The sequence below is a fragment of the Leucoraja erinacea genome, chromosome 15, assembly GCF_028641065.1.
Source record: "Leucoraja erinacea ecotype New England chromosome 15, Leri_hhj_1, whole genome shotgun sequence".
Taxonomy (NCBI): Eukaryota; Metazoa; Chordata; class Chondrichthyes; order Rajiformes; family Rajidae; genus Leucoraja; species Leucoraja erinaceus.
The window spans coordinates 13,631,777-13,645,454 of record NC_073391.1 but is presented as its reverse complement, the minus strand read 5'-3'; the positions used below and the strand labels follow the sequence as shown (position 1 = coordinate 13,645,454).

At 43.5% G+C, this 13,678-nt stretch overlaps 1 protein-coding gene and 1 long non-coding RNA gene across 3 annotated transcripts; both read left to right on the top strand.

Moving 5' to 3' along the window:
* Nucleotides 1-378: 378 nt before the first annotated feature.
* foxi1 (forkhead box i1) lies at nt 379-3,112 on the top strand. The gene is made up of 2 exons (XM_055646704.1): nt 379-1,097; nt 1,916-3,112. The coding sequence occupies exons 1-2, from the start codon at nt 512-514 to the stop codon at nt 2,473-2,475; spliced, it is 1,146 nt and encodes a 381-aa protein (XP_055502679.1). The 5' UTR covers nt 379-511; the 3' UTR covers nt 2,476-3,112.
* An 869-nt stretch (nt 3,113-3,981) lies between these two features.
* Nucleotides 3,982-8,925, top strand: LOC129703956 (uncharacterized). Of its 2 annotated transcripts, XR_008724663.1 has the most exons (3): nt 4,018-4,730; nt 6,416-6,485; nt 8,236-8,925. It is a non-coding gene; the product is annotated as an uncharacterized LOC129703956 (long non-coding RNA). The 2 variants fall into 2 exon arrangements; XR_008724662.1 differs by lacking the exon at nt 6,416-6,485 and having other exon boundaries at nt 3,982-4,730.
* Nucleotides 8,926-13,678: the final 4,753 nt, after the last annotated feature.

The following is a 13,678-nucleotide window of genomic DNA, read 5'->3' as shown; positions in this document are numbered from 1 at the left end:
TCAATTCATATGGAAAGGTGACTTCAGGTGATAAATGACTTCAATTCATAAAGTATGAAATATCTAATAACTATGTCAAGCAATAAAGTTGCAATGCCCTTTTAGCTTACATTACATTGTTAGCTAAATATGTTTATCATTGTAAGCTAAATGTGAATAGAATTTTGCCAAAAGTGCATCAAAGTTTGCATTGTATACGTGACCATTTGTAAGGCCGTGGGACTTTTGAAGTTTCTGCTCTTTTGCTGTTGGGAAACCCTCTCTCTCCAGTTGCTGGCCTGAAGTGTGCGGGACAGTGAGGTCTGTGGGGAGTGGAGGGGAGGGGGAGGGGGAGGAGCAGTCAGATTGATATACCTGTTCGAGTTGAGACTGCAGGCGATGCACCTAGTCATTATTTAAATACCACACTTGGCGCTGCCTGCCAGTCTTCTGCTGCGAGGGATCAGAGTTTGATGTAACAACACGCCCGTCCAACAATCTGGAAAGCCCGAGCCAGCGTCCCCAGCGGATTATGAACGCCTTTGGACAGCAGGCTCCGCCGAATGCTTCCCCCCACCAGCTCCCCAACGCACAGGAGATATTGGACATGGCTCTGTACTGCGACAACTTCAGCATGTACCCGCAAAATCTGCACCATCACCATCCTCAGCGAAACTCTGCCCACCCATCGGGCTATGGGCTGGCGGACTACACTTCCCCGACCACCAACCCTTACCTCTGGCTCAACGGACCGGCCATTAACTCTCCTCCTTATCTTCCAGGGAGCCATGGATCGGCTTACGGGTACGGGACGGGCCAGCGCCAATTCCTGCCGTCCCCCGCTGGGTTCGGGACAGCCGAGCTGGGCTGGTTGTCCCTGCCAAGCCAGCAAGAGCTTTTCAAAATGGTTCGCCCTCCTTACTCCTACTCGGCGCTCATCGCCATGGCCATCCAGAACGCCGGCGACAAGAAGCTGACGCTGAGTCAGATCTACCAGTACGTGGCTGAGAATTTCCCCTTTTACAAGAAGAGTAAAGCGGGCTGGCAAAACTCCATCCGCCACAATCTCTCCTTAAACGACTGCTTCAAGAAAGTTCCTCGGGACGAGGATGATCCAGGTACAGTCTGCTGCTAGCTTGGACTGGATGGCTCTTCAACTCTGAATGTATTGAGTGAAAACGCGGCAACAATCCGACAGAATCGTGACAAACTATCGTTTTAAATGCTGTTATTATGTGTGTGTGTGTATATAATAACAATATCATATATATATAACAATATATATATATATAATAACAACAGTATATATATATATATGTGTGTGTGTATATATATATATATGCTGTTGTTATGCTTGATACACACACACACACACACACACACACACACACTTGTTGTTTTAAGGGGATAAAGCGGGGTTACCACCAATCGTTTACAGCGCGCCTCAAATACGGTGAGGGAAGTGAAGCTAATACAACTATTTCGAGGTAGATTTGCGATTGCTATGATGATGGGGTTTTTTTTTTACAAAATCTGGTACTACAAAAACTGGAAAAGCTACTTATCAAAACAAAACCTATTTCAGATGAAATAAACCTATTTCCGTTTAAACCAGCAGCTGCCGTCCCTTCTTACTTATTTTAGATGAAGTTTGTTCTTCCCGGGCTGTAGTGGGGTGCGGTGGGGATAGTTGGTGTGTGTGTGTGTGTGTGTGTGTGTTAATGGGAGAGGGCAGTGGGGACTCTTTGATCTAATCAGCTGCAATCTTACAGTGTTCACGCTTACCTTTATCCCCACAACTTGGTTCAAATTACATTTCTGCCTCTGCATTCAGGAAACTAAGGATGGGACGGGCGTGAAAGTTTTGTTTTATGTTCAGCAACCTCTTAGCAGGTCGCACGGTTTAAACGTTGACTCTCATTGTTTGTAATTCCAGGTAAAGGTAACTACTGGACCTTGGATCCCAATTGTGAAAAAATGTTTGACAATGGGAATTTCAGGAGGAAGAGGAAACGCAGATCTGACCCCACAGGTTCCAGTGGTCACGTCGCTGGCGATAAGACTGACGACGCCAATGGTGGGATCATTGGACCTTCAGACACAGTCAGTGTCTTGGGATGCACTACCCCTGGACTGGAGAACTCCCCCGGCACTGCGAGCGATTCCAAACCCTCTCCTCCACCAAGCGTACAATCCAATTCCTGCTTCACCAACTTTGGGACTCATATGAGTTCCATGATAAGCGGAAGCAATGGGATGAACAGGCCGGTTTCCTCGGGCGGACTGATGGGAGACTTATCACAAGGCAGGCAAAGTCTATCCAGACTCAATTCATATTCACCTTCGCAGAGTTCAATACACAACACCGTCGACATCCACAATCGACTGAATTACTATCAATCTACTGTTCCAAATCAACAAAGTGGACTAAGCGCCCCTCTATGCAATTTCAGCGTCAATAATCTTATCTACAGCAGAGAGGGAACAGAGGTTTAACCCGAAAAAATTGAGATACATAACGTTGAGAATCTTGATAGAAACAGCGAAAAGACTATAATAACATGTAACTAAGATGGTTAGTGTAGTTTGGTACGAATGAATTGTTCTCGTGTGTTAAGTGCCCTTATTATTAACGTGGAGGATTAATACAACTAAGTTTACCTTTAACTGGCCTTTCGTCTCAAATCATTTGTTTACACAAGAAACTATGCAGAATGATTTTAAAAGGCTGGATTGTCAAGCGAATACTGTTTCAAACATATGGATGGCAAAAAATGCACCGTAGCACATACATACATTAATTTTGCAGATTAATGCGTTATGTCTCCGGCAGTCACAATTTTAGGGGCGAAAATCTTCTCATTGTCGCTAACGGAGGGGTACATCTGTTTTTTTCTAATGCTGAAATACTAATTTTCCGAATTAATATTTACGGATGTACTTATTAGACCTTGCGTTCACTAAACAACTTAAGTGACCTGTGTATGTTTAGCACTGTGATTTTGTTTTGTCTGATAATTTGACACCGTCCTGCTAAAGTTATGTCGCAACATGTCACTTGTATCTACTGTATTGAAGCTCACATTCTTTTCTTTTCGATTTACCAATTAAACAGTTTACCTTATTTAAACAAGCATCTTGTAGTTTTCTGTCGAACACAGTTTAGAAACTTGAATTGAAATATGGAAGATAGACAGAAAAAGCTGGAGTAACTTGGCGGGGCAGGCAGCATCTCTGGAGAGAAGGAATGGGTGACGTTTCGGGTCGAGACCCTTCTTCAGACTCTTACACATTATAATATGGAAGTTATAGATGTTGCGTGACGAATCCTGAATCCTTGTTTCAAAAATATATATCTTGAACTAGACTGGATAGTGTAATAATTCTGAAAGGTATCAGCAAGTTTATACTCGGGCTTTGACCAAAGTTAATTGATATGATTGTGATAAATTTCTGATTATAGATATGGAGGGAGACTTTATGTTTGTCGTTGGAATATGCATGGCCAAAATGTTGCCCTCCGTTTTCTTTCCCTCCTGCCCATTTCCCTTCACAGACCCAGGCTGACCAGTAACCCCCCCCGCTGTTTGTTTATGCTCAATATTCTAGCATCTGTAATTATTGTGGGCAAAATGTTGTTATTTTTGTTAAATTGGATATATACACGATATGAATTCTTCGCATATGAAACATGACACAATTACTTGAAGCCGGTCATCTAGTTATTTACCTCTTGAGCAACAACGATAGACAGATAACTCTCGCCAACATATATATGCTTGTACACAGTTTATGTTTTTAATTATTTTAATCCCTAACATTGGTTTCTATTTTGACACGATAGGTTTGATTCACAAATGTAATTTTATTGAGTAAGAAGAAACTGTTTTTGAAGTATCCTTGCCCAACGAAGGAGAATAATTTACTTTATACGAACCACCCACCGTCTCTCAGTCAGTGAATGTTCGCCGGTTAACCACAGCGTGAGAACGAGAGACAGACCCGGGGAGATGGGATGCTCCGTTGCTTGAAAGCGGATTAACTGCAAATTACTAAAACGGGAATGGTGATTTCCTACTGAAAGACTACCCGAAGTTTGAGAATGTTAAAAGTGGAGAGGGAGGGACAGCTTTGAAGTTGTGCCACCTTTATCCTTTTGGGATCTGACCCGTCAAACAGTAAGCCTGGCGTTTTTCTGGTCCCTCAGCGATTAACCAAGGCACATTCGCACTGTCCATAGACTGCATAATATTTCTCATATTTATTTGTACCCGTCTAATATTGATATTAGTGCAATAATTTAATAGTGATAAATGTGGCAAGTTGTATTTGTTAAATTCCACAGATCACGTCATCGTCAATTAAATTAGTTATTTGGGTTGATGAAGGAGGATGTATCAGTCTGGTGAAATTACCCGGAACTGGGTGTGTTTACTTTGGACGAAGCAAATAAACAGAAATTGAAACCGAATCTTTTGGAGAGAGCCCGACTCAGGACAAGCAGAAGCTTCGGGTTTCTTTCACCTTGCGGCGTTGTGCATCGACTCACGCAAATGTAATCGCCGCTTTACCGACGCTACAGTTGTCAACCTGTATCTTAGAACGAATAAAACTAGAATTGCAGTGGAAGTACACGTTTTAAGATGAAGAAAAACTCAGATTAACCTCTCCTGTTTGGACAAAGGCTAAATACTTGAAGGCGTTGGAGTTACCCGCGTCCCGAATATTGGAACCCATGCGTTGGCTTCTTGGTAAATACGACGAATCGCTACTTATGATCAATATTTATTAATCTTTGATCGAGTTTCAATTTGCGAAGTGTTGTTGTTAAATGTCTGAATCAGTCCGGATCAGTCTGAAGAAGGGCCTTGACCAGAAACTTCATCCATTCCTTCTATCCAGAGATGCTACCTGTTCCAATTCAATAGACAATAGGGGCAGGATTAGGCCATTCGGCCCTTCGAGCCAGCACCGTCATTCGTTGTGATCATGGCTGATCATCCCCAATCAGTACCCCATTCCTGCCTTCTCCCCCTATATCCATTGACTCAGCTATCTTTAAGAGCCCTATCTCTCTTGAAAGCATCCAGAGAATCGGCCTCCGCTGCCTTCTGAGGCAGAGAATTCCACAGATTTACAACTCTCTGGGTGAAAAATTGTTTCCTCATCTCCGTTCTAAATGCCATACCCCTTATTATTAAACTGTGGCCCACTGGTTCTGGACTCCCCCAACATCGGAAACAAGTTTCCTGCCTCTAGTGTGTCCAATCCCTTAATAATCTTCTATAACTCGCAGATCTAGCAATTTTCTTTCCCTCCACTGCTATCATTTATAAGATCATGTTCATAAGACATGGGAGCAGAAAGGCCATTCAATCAGCCGATTCTGCTCCATCTTGAGATCAAGGCTGATTTATTATTCTTAACCCCATTGTCCTGCCTTTTTCTCCGTAATCTTTGACACCCTTACGAATCAAGAACTTATCAACGTGTGCAAAGAAATTACAGATGCTGGTTTATAGACAATAGATAATAGGTGCAGGAGTAGGTCATTCGGTCCTTCATGCCAGCACCGCCATTCACTGTGATCATGGCTGTTCATCCACAATCAGTACCCCGTTGCTGCCTTCTCACCATATCCCTTGACTCCGCTACGATTAAGAGCTCAATCTAACTCTGTCTTGAAAGCGTCAAGAGCATTGGTTTCCACTGCCTTCTGAGGCAGAGAATTCCACAGATTCACAACGCTCTGGGTGAAAAAAGTTTCCCCTCATCTCCGTTTCTTAAACTGTGGCCCCTGGTTCTGGACTCCCGCAACATCGGGAACATGTTTTCTGCCTCTAGCGTGTCCAATCCCTTATTAATCTTATATGCTTCAATAAGATTCCCTCTCATCCTTCTAAATTCCAGTGTATATAAGCCCAGCCGCTCCATTATTTCAACATATGACAGTCCCGCCATCCCGGGAATTAACCTGGTGAACCTACGCTGCATTCCCTCAATAGCAAGAATGTCCTTGCTCAAATTTGGAGACCAAAACTGCACACAATACTCCAGGTGTGGTCTCACCAGGGCCCGGTACAACTGCAGAAGGACCTCTTTGCTCCTATACTCAACTCCTCTTGTTATGAAGGCCAACATGCCATTAGCTTTCTTCACTTCCCGCTGAGTTACTCCAGTCTATCTTCGGACACACTTTGTTACATGCATGACTGAAACTAAAACCAACAACTTGGATTTGTGTAATCTATCAGAATATTATAGACAACCTCAGACAGACAGACAGACAGAGGCGTTTAAGAGATTTGAAGTCTTTAAATGAATTACCACATTCTCAATTATACAGACATGAGTTCTGATTGTACGGATTAATGCATAATATTTCAATGGATTATTTATCAATGTATGTGCAATATTTTAATCGGAGTCCTTATAGACACCGATGAATAACGAGAAATGAAAGGTGATACGTTATATTTTATATAACAGAACATAAATGGATGCAGGTAAATATATTCGATGAAACGACGAAGTTTACTGTACATTGAAACAATTAATTTAATTTGTGGGAAGGAACTGCAGATGCTGGTTTATACCGAAATGCTGGAGTAACCCAGCTGGACAGCGTAACTCAGCGGGCCTGGCAGCATCTCTGGAGAGAAGGAATGGGTGACGTTTCGGGTCGAGACCCTTCTTCAGACCAGAGTCAAGGGGAAAGGGAAACGGGAGATATAGACGGTGATGCAGAGAGATAATTACACGGGCCAGCAAGCGACAACTTGCTAAACAAACACACCGGACCCGGTTTATTCAACCATCGGCTGAAGTACAAATGAAAACAAGACACAATTCATTTTATGATACTTTTCAGTTTAAAAAAAGGCCCAGCACACTTTAGGTGAAGGTACACAAAAATGCTGGAGAAACTTCATGTTTCGGCCCGAAACGTTGCCGATCTCCTTCGCTCCATAGATGCTGCTGCACCCGCTGAGATTTTCCAGCATTTTTGTGTACCTTCGATTTTCCAGCATCTGCAGTTCCTTCTTAAACACTTCAGGTGAACCCGGTCAACCACCAAAAATAGACAGAAAATGCTGGAACAATTCAGCGGGTCGGATAGCATCTCTGGAGAAAAAAAATAGGTGGCGATTTGGGTCGGAACCTTTCTTGAGCCCCTCGTGAACTACCATTTCACTTCGAGCAAGGATATGAAGGGTTTCGGCCCGAAACGTCGCCTATTTCCTTCGCTCCATAGATGCTGCTGCACCCGCTGAGTTTCTCCAGCATTTTTGTGTACCTAAGGATATTGAGATATTAGGATAGATACCCAATGCGTGGTTAGAGAGGTGGGTATACGGAGGGAAGCGAGGTGAAGCGTTGGAGAAGTGCTGGGAGTGGGACAAGGTGCAGGGCCCAGGTAAGTCTTTCATCCGCAGTACCATATGTGCGCTGGAACACAGCCTGCATGTGCTCGGGCGTTAATTGTCGTCTTTGGGGAAACTGGTCTTTTGCTGGGGCAGCACATCAGCTGCTGCCTTCAGCTACACATTTTGAAAAGTTTAATCATGCGTCTCATCTAATCGGAGCCCCTGCAGCGCGGGTCATTAATTACACGTTTCGCAGAAACAGATTGATTCTCGTCACTTAAAAATATTATTTCATGTATCTAAAATAATACACACGGTTCTCAGTGACAATTCTATCAGTACATATTTGCTTTATTGTATTTGACACTCAATGCGTTCTTATGAATTTCACTTTAGAGTATGATTCAATTGAACTAAGTAATGATTCATTCAGTTTGGAGTTTAACTTACTGTGTTCATATGGATGAGTTGTCATCGACAGATGCGATGAAAGTCTTACTGCCATTTTACGATTCACTTCATTTCTTAAAAAAATAACAGAACGGTAATGCCCCAATATTTCAAACGAGGGGGAATATGTGGCGATACTAAATATTGGAATCGATAACTACGATTTCTCTTGAAACTTCTTGTGGCGTTTAATGTCTCGATTGTTCCCACCTCTCCCAGTCAGGGAATCAATGGCCTCACGTGTCCGCTGCACGCTGCAGGACAGAAAGTACACTGGTGTACTATCTACTTGTCACTTCGGATAAAGCGGGTGCGAAGCGACAACTCAAAAGCCCGGTTCGAAAGTTCAGCTCAACCCTTGGCTACCGATATGTATATGCTTTATACACACATATTTTGTTTTCTTGCAAATTGATTGGATTATTTGGGTTCATTTCAGAGCTTGCCATCCCTTCTACTAATTAAGGACACAGCCCTTTTTTTTGCTTGCCGGCTAAGAGGCCGTTTCAGAGTAATTATAAAACAAGCGACAGCGATCAACAAACAGAGCGTCCATGTGAACCATCTCGGCGCAAACACAAATCTTCACACACTGGGAAACGCTGGAAATGGAACCGTGGTGGCAGTAGACACGGATTAATTTATGGAGATTTGCAGAAAAATAATAGAAATCGAGCAAGTGCAGTCTGAAGACAAATTATTCTAACCTCTGTAATGATTTGATAATCGACCCATATTATTTTAATGTGCTTTATATTATGACGTTATTATATGTTAAAAGTTTTAATTAATTTAAATATCCTTGTGAAGTAAGTGGGTCAAGTTTACACATCGAAATGTCAGACATGTCACATCATCTGTTAAAAGAAATGTTACCCAATAAAGTCATGTTAAAACGGCGTTTTATCCGTCCTGCATGTTACTTTTGGAAGTTTGCGGCGAGGGCGGCGGAACGAACAACCTGGGCTCTCTGCCTCTAGAGAGGGGTAGTCTTTCAGTTTCAGTATTCGCGGTCACAGAATGCAGATATTCTTTCGATCTCGTTGTCAAAAAAATCGAGGGACAACTATTGTAAACTATATCGATCAAACGTTGTTCTTTACACGCGAATAAAGTTGCTTCTACGCTGGATTGTTTGAATGACCGTTCTCTCAAGAAGCATATTGTATGGCGGGGTGAAACGGAGCGGGGCCGTGGTTTGTTCCAATCTCACAGAATATCTCTGCATGAGTGCGCGCATCGGGGAGTTATTCCAACGATTCAAGCCAAAACTCCTTCCCTTTCGTCTGCGAAACGAATTAAACACTCACTCACCCCCCCCCCCCCCCCCCCCCCCCCCCTCCGATGCAATCACCAGGAATAAGGGTCCAGTCAGCCCTTCAAATATTGCCATGCAATTTGTTTTCTCGTAAGCAAGAACATATTACGTCCAATGCAGAGAGGTTGCGATGTGTCTCTTTACGTATCATCAAGATAAAGTGTTTGTCGTGACATATAGCGCCAACATTGAAAAAGTTTAAAAACGCGTTTCCCTCAAATATATGAAGAAATAATTATTTAAAGGTGGAAAAAGTACCAAAGTTGTGCTTTTTCTGCTGTATCATAACACAAACTGTGAATTGGACTTGCAGATATGGAGACGTGGGGAATGGGATTAATGGGATTGTTCTGACAGCTGCTCGAATCCCTTCCTCCATGGCCGTAAGGAAACACGAAACATGACAGCATGTGCAGTATGTCCACCCTAAAGGACTGACTGAACGAATAGAAGCATCCCTCTCTAAGACGAAAAGATGAAGCGTCGACAATTTATATCGTCAGCGGGGCTTACTTTCATTCTTTCAGCAGCCAATAGACAAACCAGCAGTAAATAGTTAAACGCGCATTTCTAATTTACTGTATGAATGCACTTAAAGATCAACTGAAACTGCAGAAATCGCCAGTTAGCCAAAGTCAATTAATGCTTTGAATAAGCCGTTCGTGCTAATTATCCATGTGACTATAAGAATGACATTCGCCATAAATGCGAGTCCTGAACGTTTCTATTTTCAACTTTAACTGCTCTGGGCGAGCACTAGACGTTCACAAGACATGAAACTTGAGAACAATCGCATTCCCACAGCCTGATATTCGAATTTTCGACAGGGGGAGAAGCATTTTCCTCGACAATATCCACCTTGACAAGAGGAACGTGTCACATACACCAGTTCTATAAATCAGAATTCGGTACCAAAAATGAAAGCCCAAGAGCATTGCAAGACCCATCGTTAGCGGCTGTTGTCACGGGAGGAAGAGATTTAATAACCTGACTAAATCTTCTTGCGTATGGCGTGCACAGGCTAAATTTGTAAGACAACTTGTTCTGTTTGATCTTCCATTTGTGGACGCCAGGTTGATTGCATTCGTCGAAACAGGGTGGACCACGTGAAGGTTGCAATCTCCCACCCCACCTGACTGAATTATGCCACTGGCATGTCGTCCCTCATCGTATTTATCGTTCATGTTATTTCATTGTACCACGTTATATTGCTTCGCTGACAAAGCTAAAGGAAGTCCAGCGCACTTCACCTAAATTGTCCAATAACGGAGCATGTCAGATATTGCAGTGTAGTAAAATGTGGAGATGGGCTGTAAGTGAACAAGAACACTCTCAGAAGTCATTCTAGGATATATTTATAGATTGCTCTGGCTACCTGCTCTCATCCAGCTGAGATACTCAGAAATCAAATAGAATTCACTGAAAAATATTAGTCGGCTGTACCACTGGTTAATGTGTATTGCCCATATGATTCAGCCAAGCTTGAACTGGGTTGTTCACATGAGGAAGATCATGATAATCTGTGTCTGCTCTGTTTGCAACTGGTCTTTCCCCAGTCTACATTAATTATTTGTTAAACTAAAGCAAAGTATCAAAGACTGAAATAAATATGTAAATGAAACCGGAGCAAATCTATTTAATTGTCAGAAACAGCAACAACTGAGTCCATACCAAGATGTTATCTTACCCTTGTCTTTCGAGACCTGGGTGTCCTTGTACACCGGTCACTGAAAGTCGGCGTGCAGGTACAGCAGGCAGTGAAGAAAGCTAATGGAATGTTGGCCTTCATAACAAGAGGATTTCAGTATAGGAATAAAGAGGTTCTACTGCAGTTGTATAGGGCTCTGGTGAGACCACATCTGGAGTATTGTGTACAGTTTTGGTCTCCTAATTTGAGGAAGGACATCCTTGTGATTCCAGTGCAGCGCAGGTTCACGAGATTGATCCCTGGGATGGCGGGACTGTCATATGAGGAAAGATTGAAAAGACTAGGCTTGTATTCATTGGAGTTTAGAAGGATGAGGGGGTATCTTATAAAAACATATAAAATTATAAAAGGACTGGGCAAGTTAGATGCCGGAAAAATGGTCCCAATGTTGGGCGAGTCCAGAACCAGGGGCCACAGTCTTAGAATAAAGGGGAGGTCATTTAAGACTGAGGTGCGAAAAAACTTTTTAACCCAGAGAGTTGTCAATTTATGTAATTCCCTGCCACAGAGGGCAGTGGAGGCCAAATCACTGGATGGATTTAGGAGAGAGTTAGATAGAGCTCTAGGGGCTAGTGGAGTTAAGGGGTATGGGGAGAAGGCAGGCATGGGTTATTGATAGGGGACGATCAGCCATGATCACAATGAATGGCGGTGCTGGCTCGAAGGGCCGAATGGCCTCCTCCTGCACCTATTTTCTATGTTTCTATGTAATTAATTTATTAGCCAAGTATGCAAACATACAAGGAATTTGATTTGCCAACAGTCTTACAAAAAAGGACCAAAATACATAGCCACATAAAAATTAAACATAGACTTAAACAGCCACCACAATGGCATGTGAGAATCCTCAGGCCACACAGCAAAGCCGGAGACCCACAGCCATCATTTCAATGTCCAGGGCCACACACACGCGCTCCTAAAAGTGGCTGCCCCACAGCGGCGACCTAATCCGCGAGCTAAGAAGAATGGCTTCGACCTTCAAGGTCGGGGCCACTCGCCTGGAAAATCTTGAGCTGGATCGACTGTCAGCAATGAAACAGCTAGCTGGATTGACCGGGGGCCAGGGAAAGCAGGGGAGCGCTGTCCGAAATTTACATGAAGAGGAAGGTAAAAATATGGCTGCACAGGTATGGTAGTGCTTTAGTGAGGGGGGGGGGGGGGGGGGGGGGGGGGGGGGGGGGGGGGGGGGGGGGGAGAGAGGGGGGGGGGGTGGGAGAAGGGAAGAGGGGGGGAGAGAAGAAGGGGGAGAGAAGGAGAGAGAAGGAGAGAGAAAGAGAAAGGGGGGAGAAGGAGTGGAGACACTTTTAGGAAGTCAGACAGTTCAATAAAGTTTAGCGGACATTTTACTTACTGGTCGGTTTTCCTTGATCCTGAAAACTTCAATGAGCCAATTAAAATGCCAGGTCAGCGAAGGAGATTGCCTACGGCTGTCCTCGACTGCCTGTAACTACATAGCGACCCCACTCCACTGCACTACGAGTTAAAAAGAACCATGCAGACCAATTTTTACTTGCGGAAAATGTTTCAACATGGTGACAAATTTTCCGCGACCTAGCTGAGGCTGCGATTATGCGGGAACTTCCCTCGAGCATGAAGGAGAGTTCCTAGGACCACGTGTCGACCATGCTGCGAGTTTGAGTCAAGGGAAAACTCTTCTAAACTCGCAGATTAGGTCGCTGCAGTGGGACAGCACATTCACTGTGATGTGACCAGAGTTGTACTGACCGCTATCACTCTCTCTGCAGTCCCTTGTCCGCCTGAACAGTCAGCAAACCACCCACACTCGCCCATGAGGATGTCCTCATGGAGCCATGTCCTCGCAAAACACCGAGATCACTGCACTCACGGCACTCCCTCCGAGTCCTCACCAGCGCAGGCAGCACATCCATCTTGTTTTTCCGGCGACCTCACATTCCCCATTGTGATGGAAGGCAAATAAATTATACCTTCTTTCCTCCTTTTCTCCCGCAGTCGGGGTGATCGAAACTTCCGCAGTCGGGCGATCGAAGCTCCCGCATCAGGGCAGTCGAAGCTCCTGCGGTTGGAGCTCCCGCAGTCGATCCCTAACAAAGGGACCACCAGCTCCATGGTTAAAGCCACAGTGCAGACGGAGATACGATGAAAAAGTTGCATCTCCGTCGAGGAAAGAGATAAAAAAGGTTTCCCCCAACAATGCCCCACCCTCACATCATACTAAAACTAATGGTACACTAAAATCATACTAGTAAACACAGACCAAAACAGAAAAAGAAGAAATGGAAGAGGCAGGCTGTTGGGCGAACAACAGATAGTTAGACCAGAGTTACTAATGTGCCACTTACAGTATGTTCTTCCTGAGAACCATATTAGAGTATCAACACAGACTGAACACTCTAATGCTGGCATGAGGCTTGAACAATGTTCTTGAGAGCCAACTTAATACAAATGGAATGATAGATATTGCATGAAATTATTGTTTGATTTACTTTAATTATTTTATTTTGGTTTGACTCAATCAAAATGATCATAATGTTATATTCATGTTAATTCTCAATTAACTGGTATGTAGTTTTGGACGATGGCTCTGCCCTGATCTGAGCTTCAACATCTGACCAGTCACCAAAATCACCCACTTCAGAAAATACCCAGTCCCTCTATTCATCCTTATTCATGCAATTTTAGTACATTTTTCATTGCCCTCAAGTCTCAAAATTGGACGAAAACCTCTTTACATGGAACAAATTTACATCACATAAAACCTTGTTTATCAATTATTCCAGTCCCTGAGGGACTATATTGTCTTTTTTTCTTCAGCAACTAGATATTAAAATCATTATCCCAATTCTCCAATTATTCCCCTTCTCTACTTTGCAAACA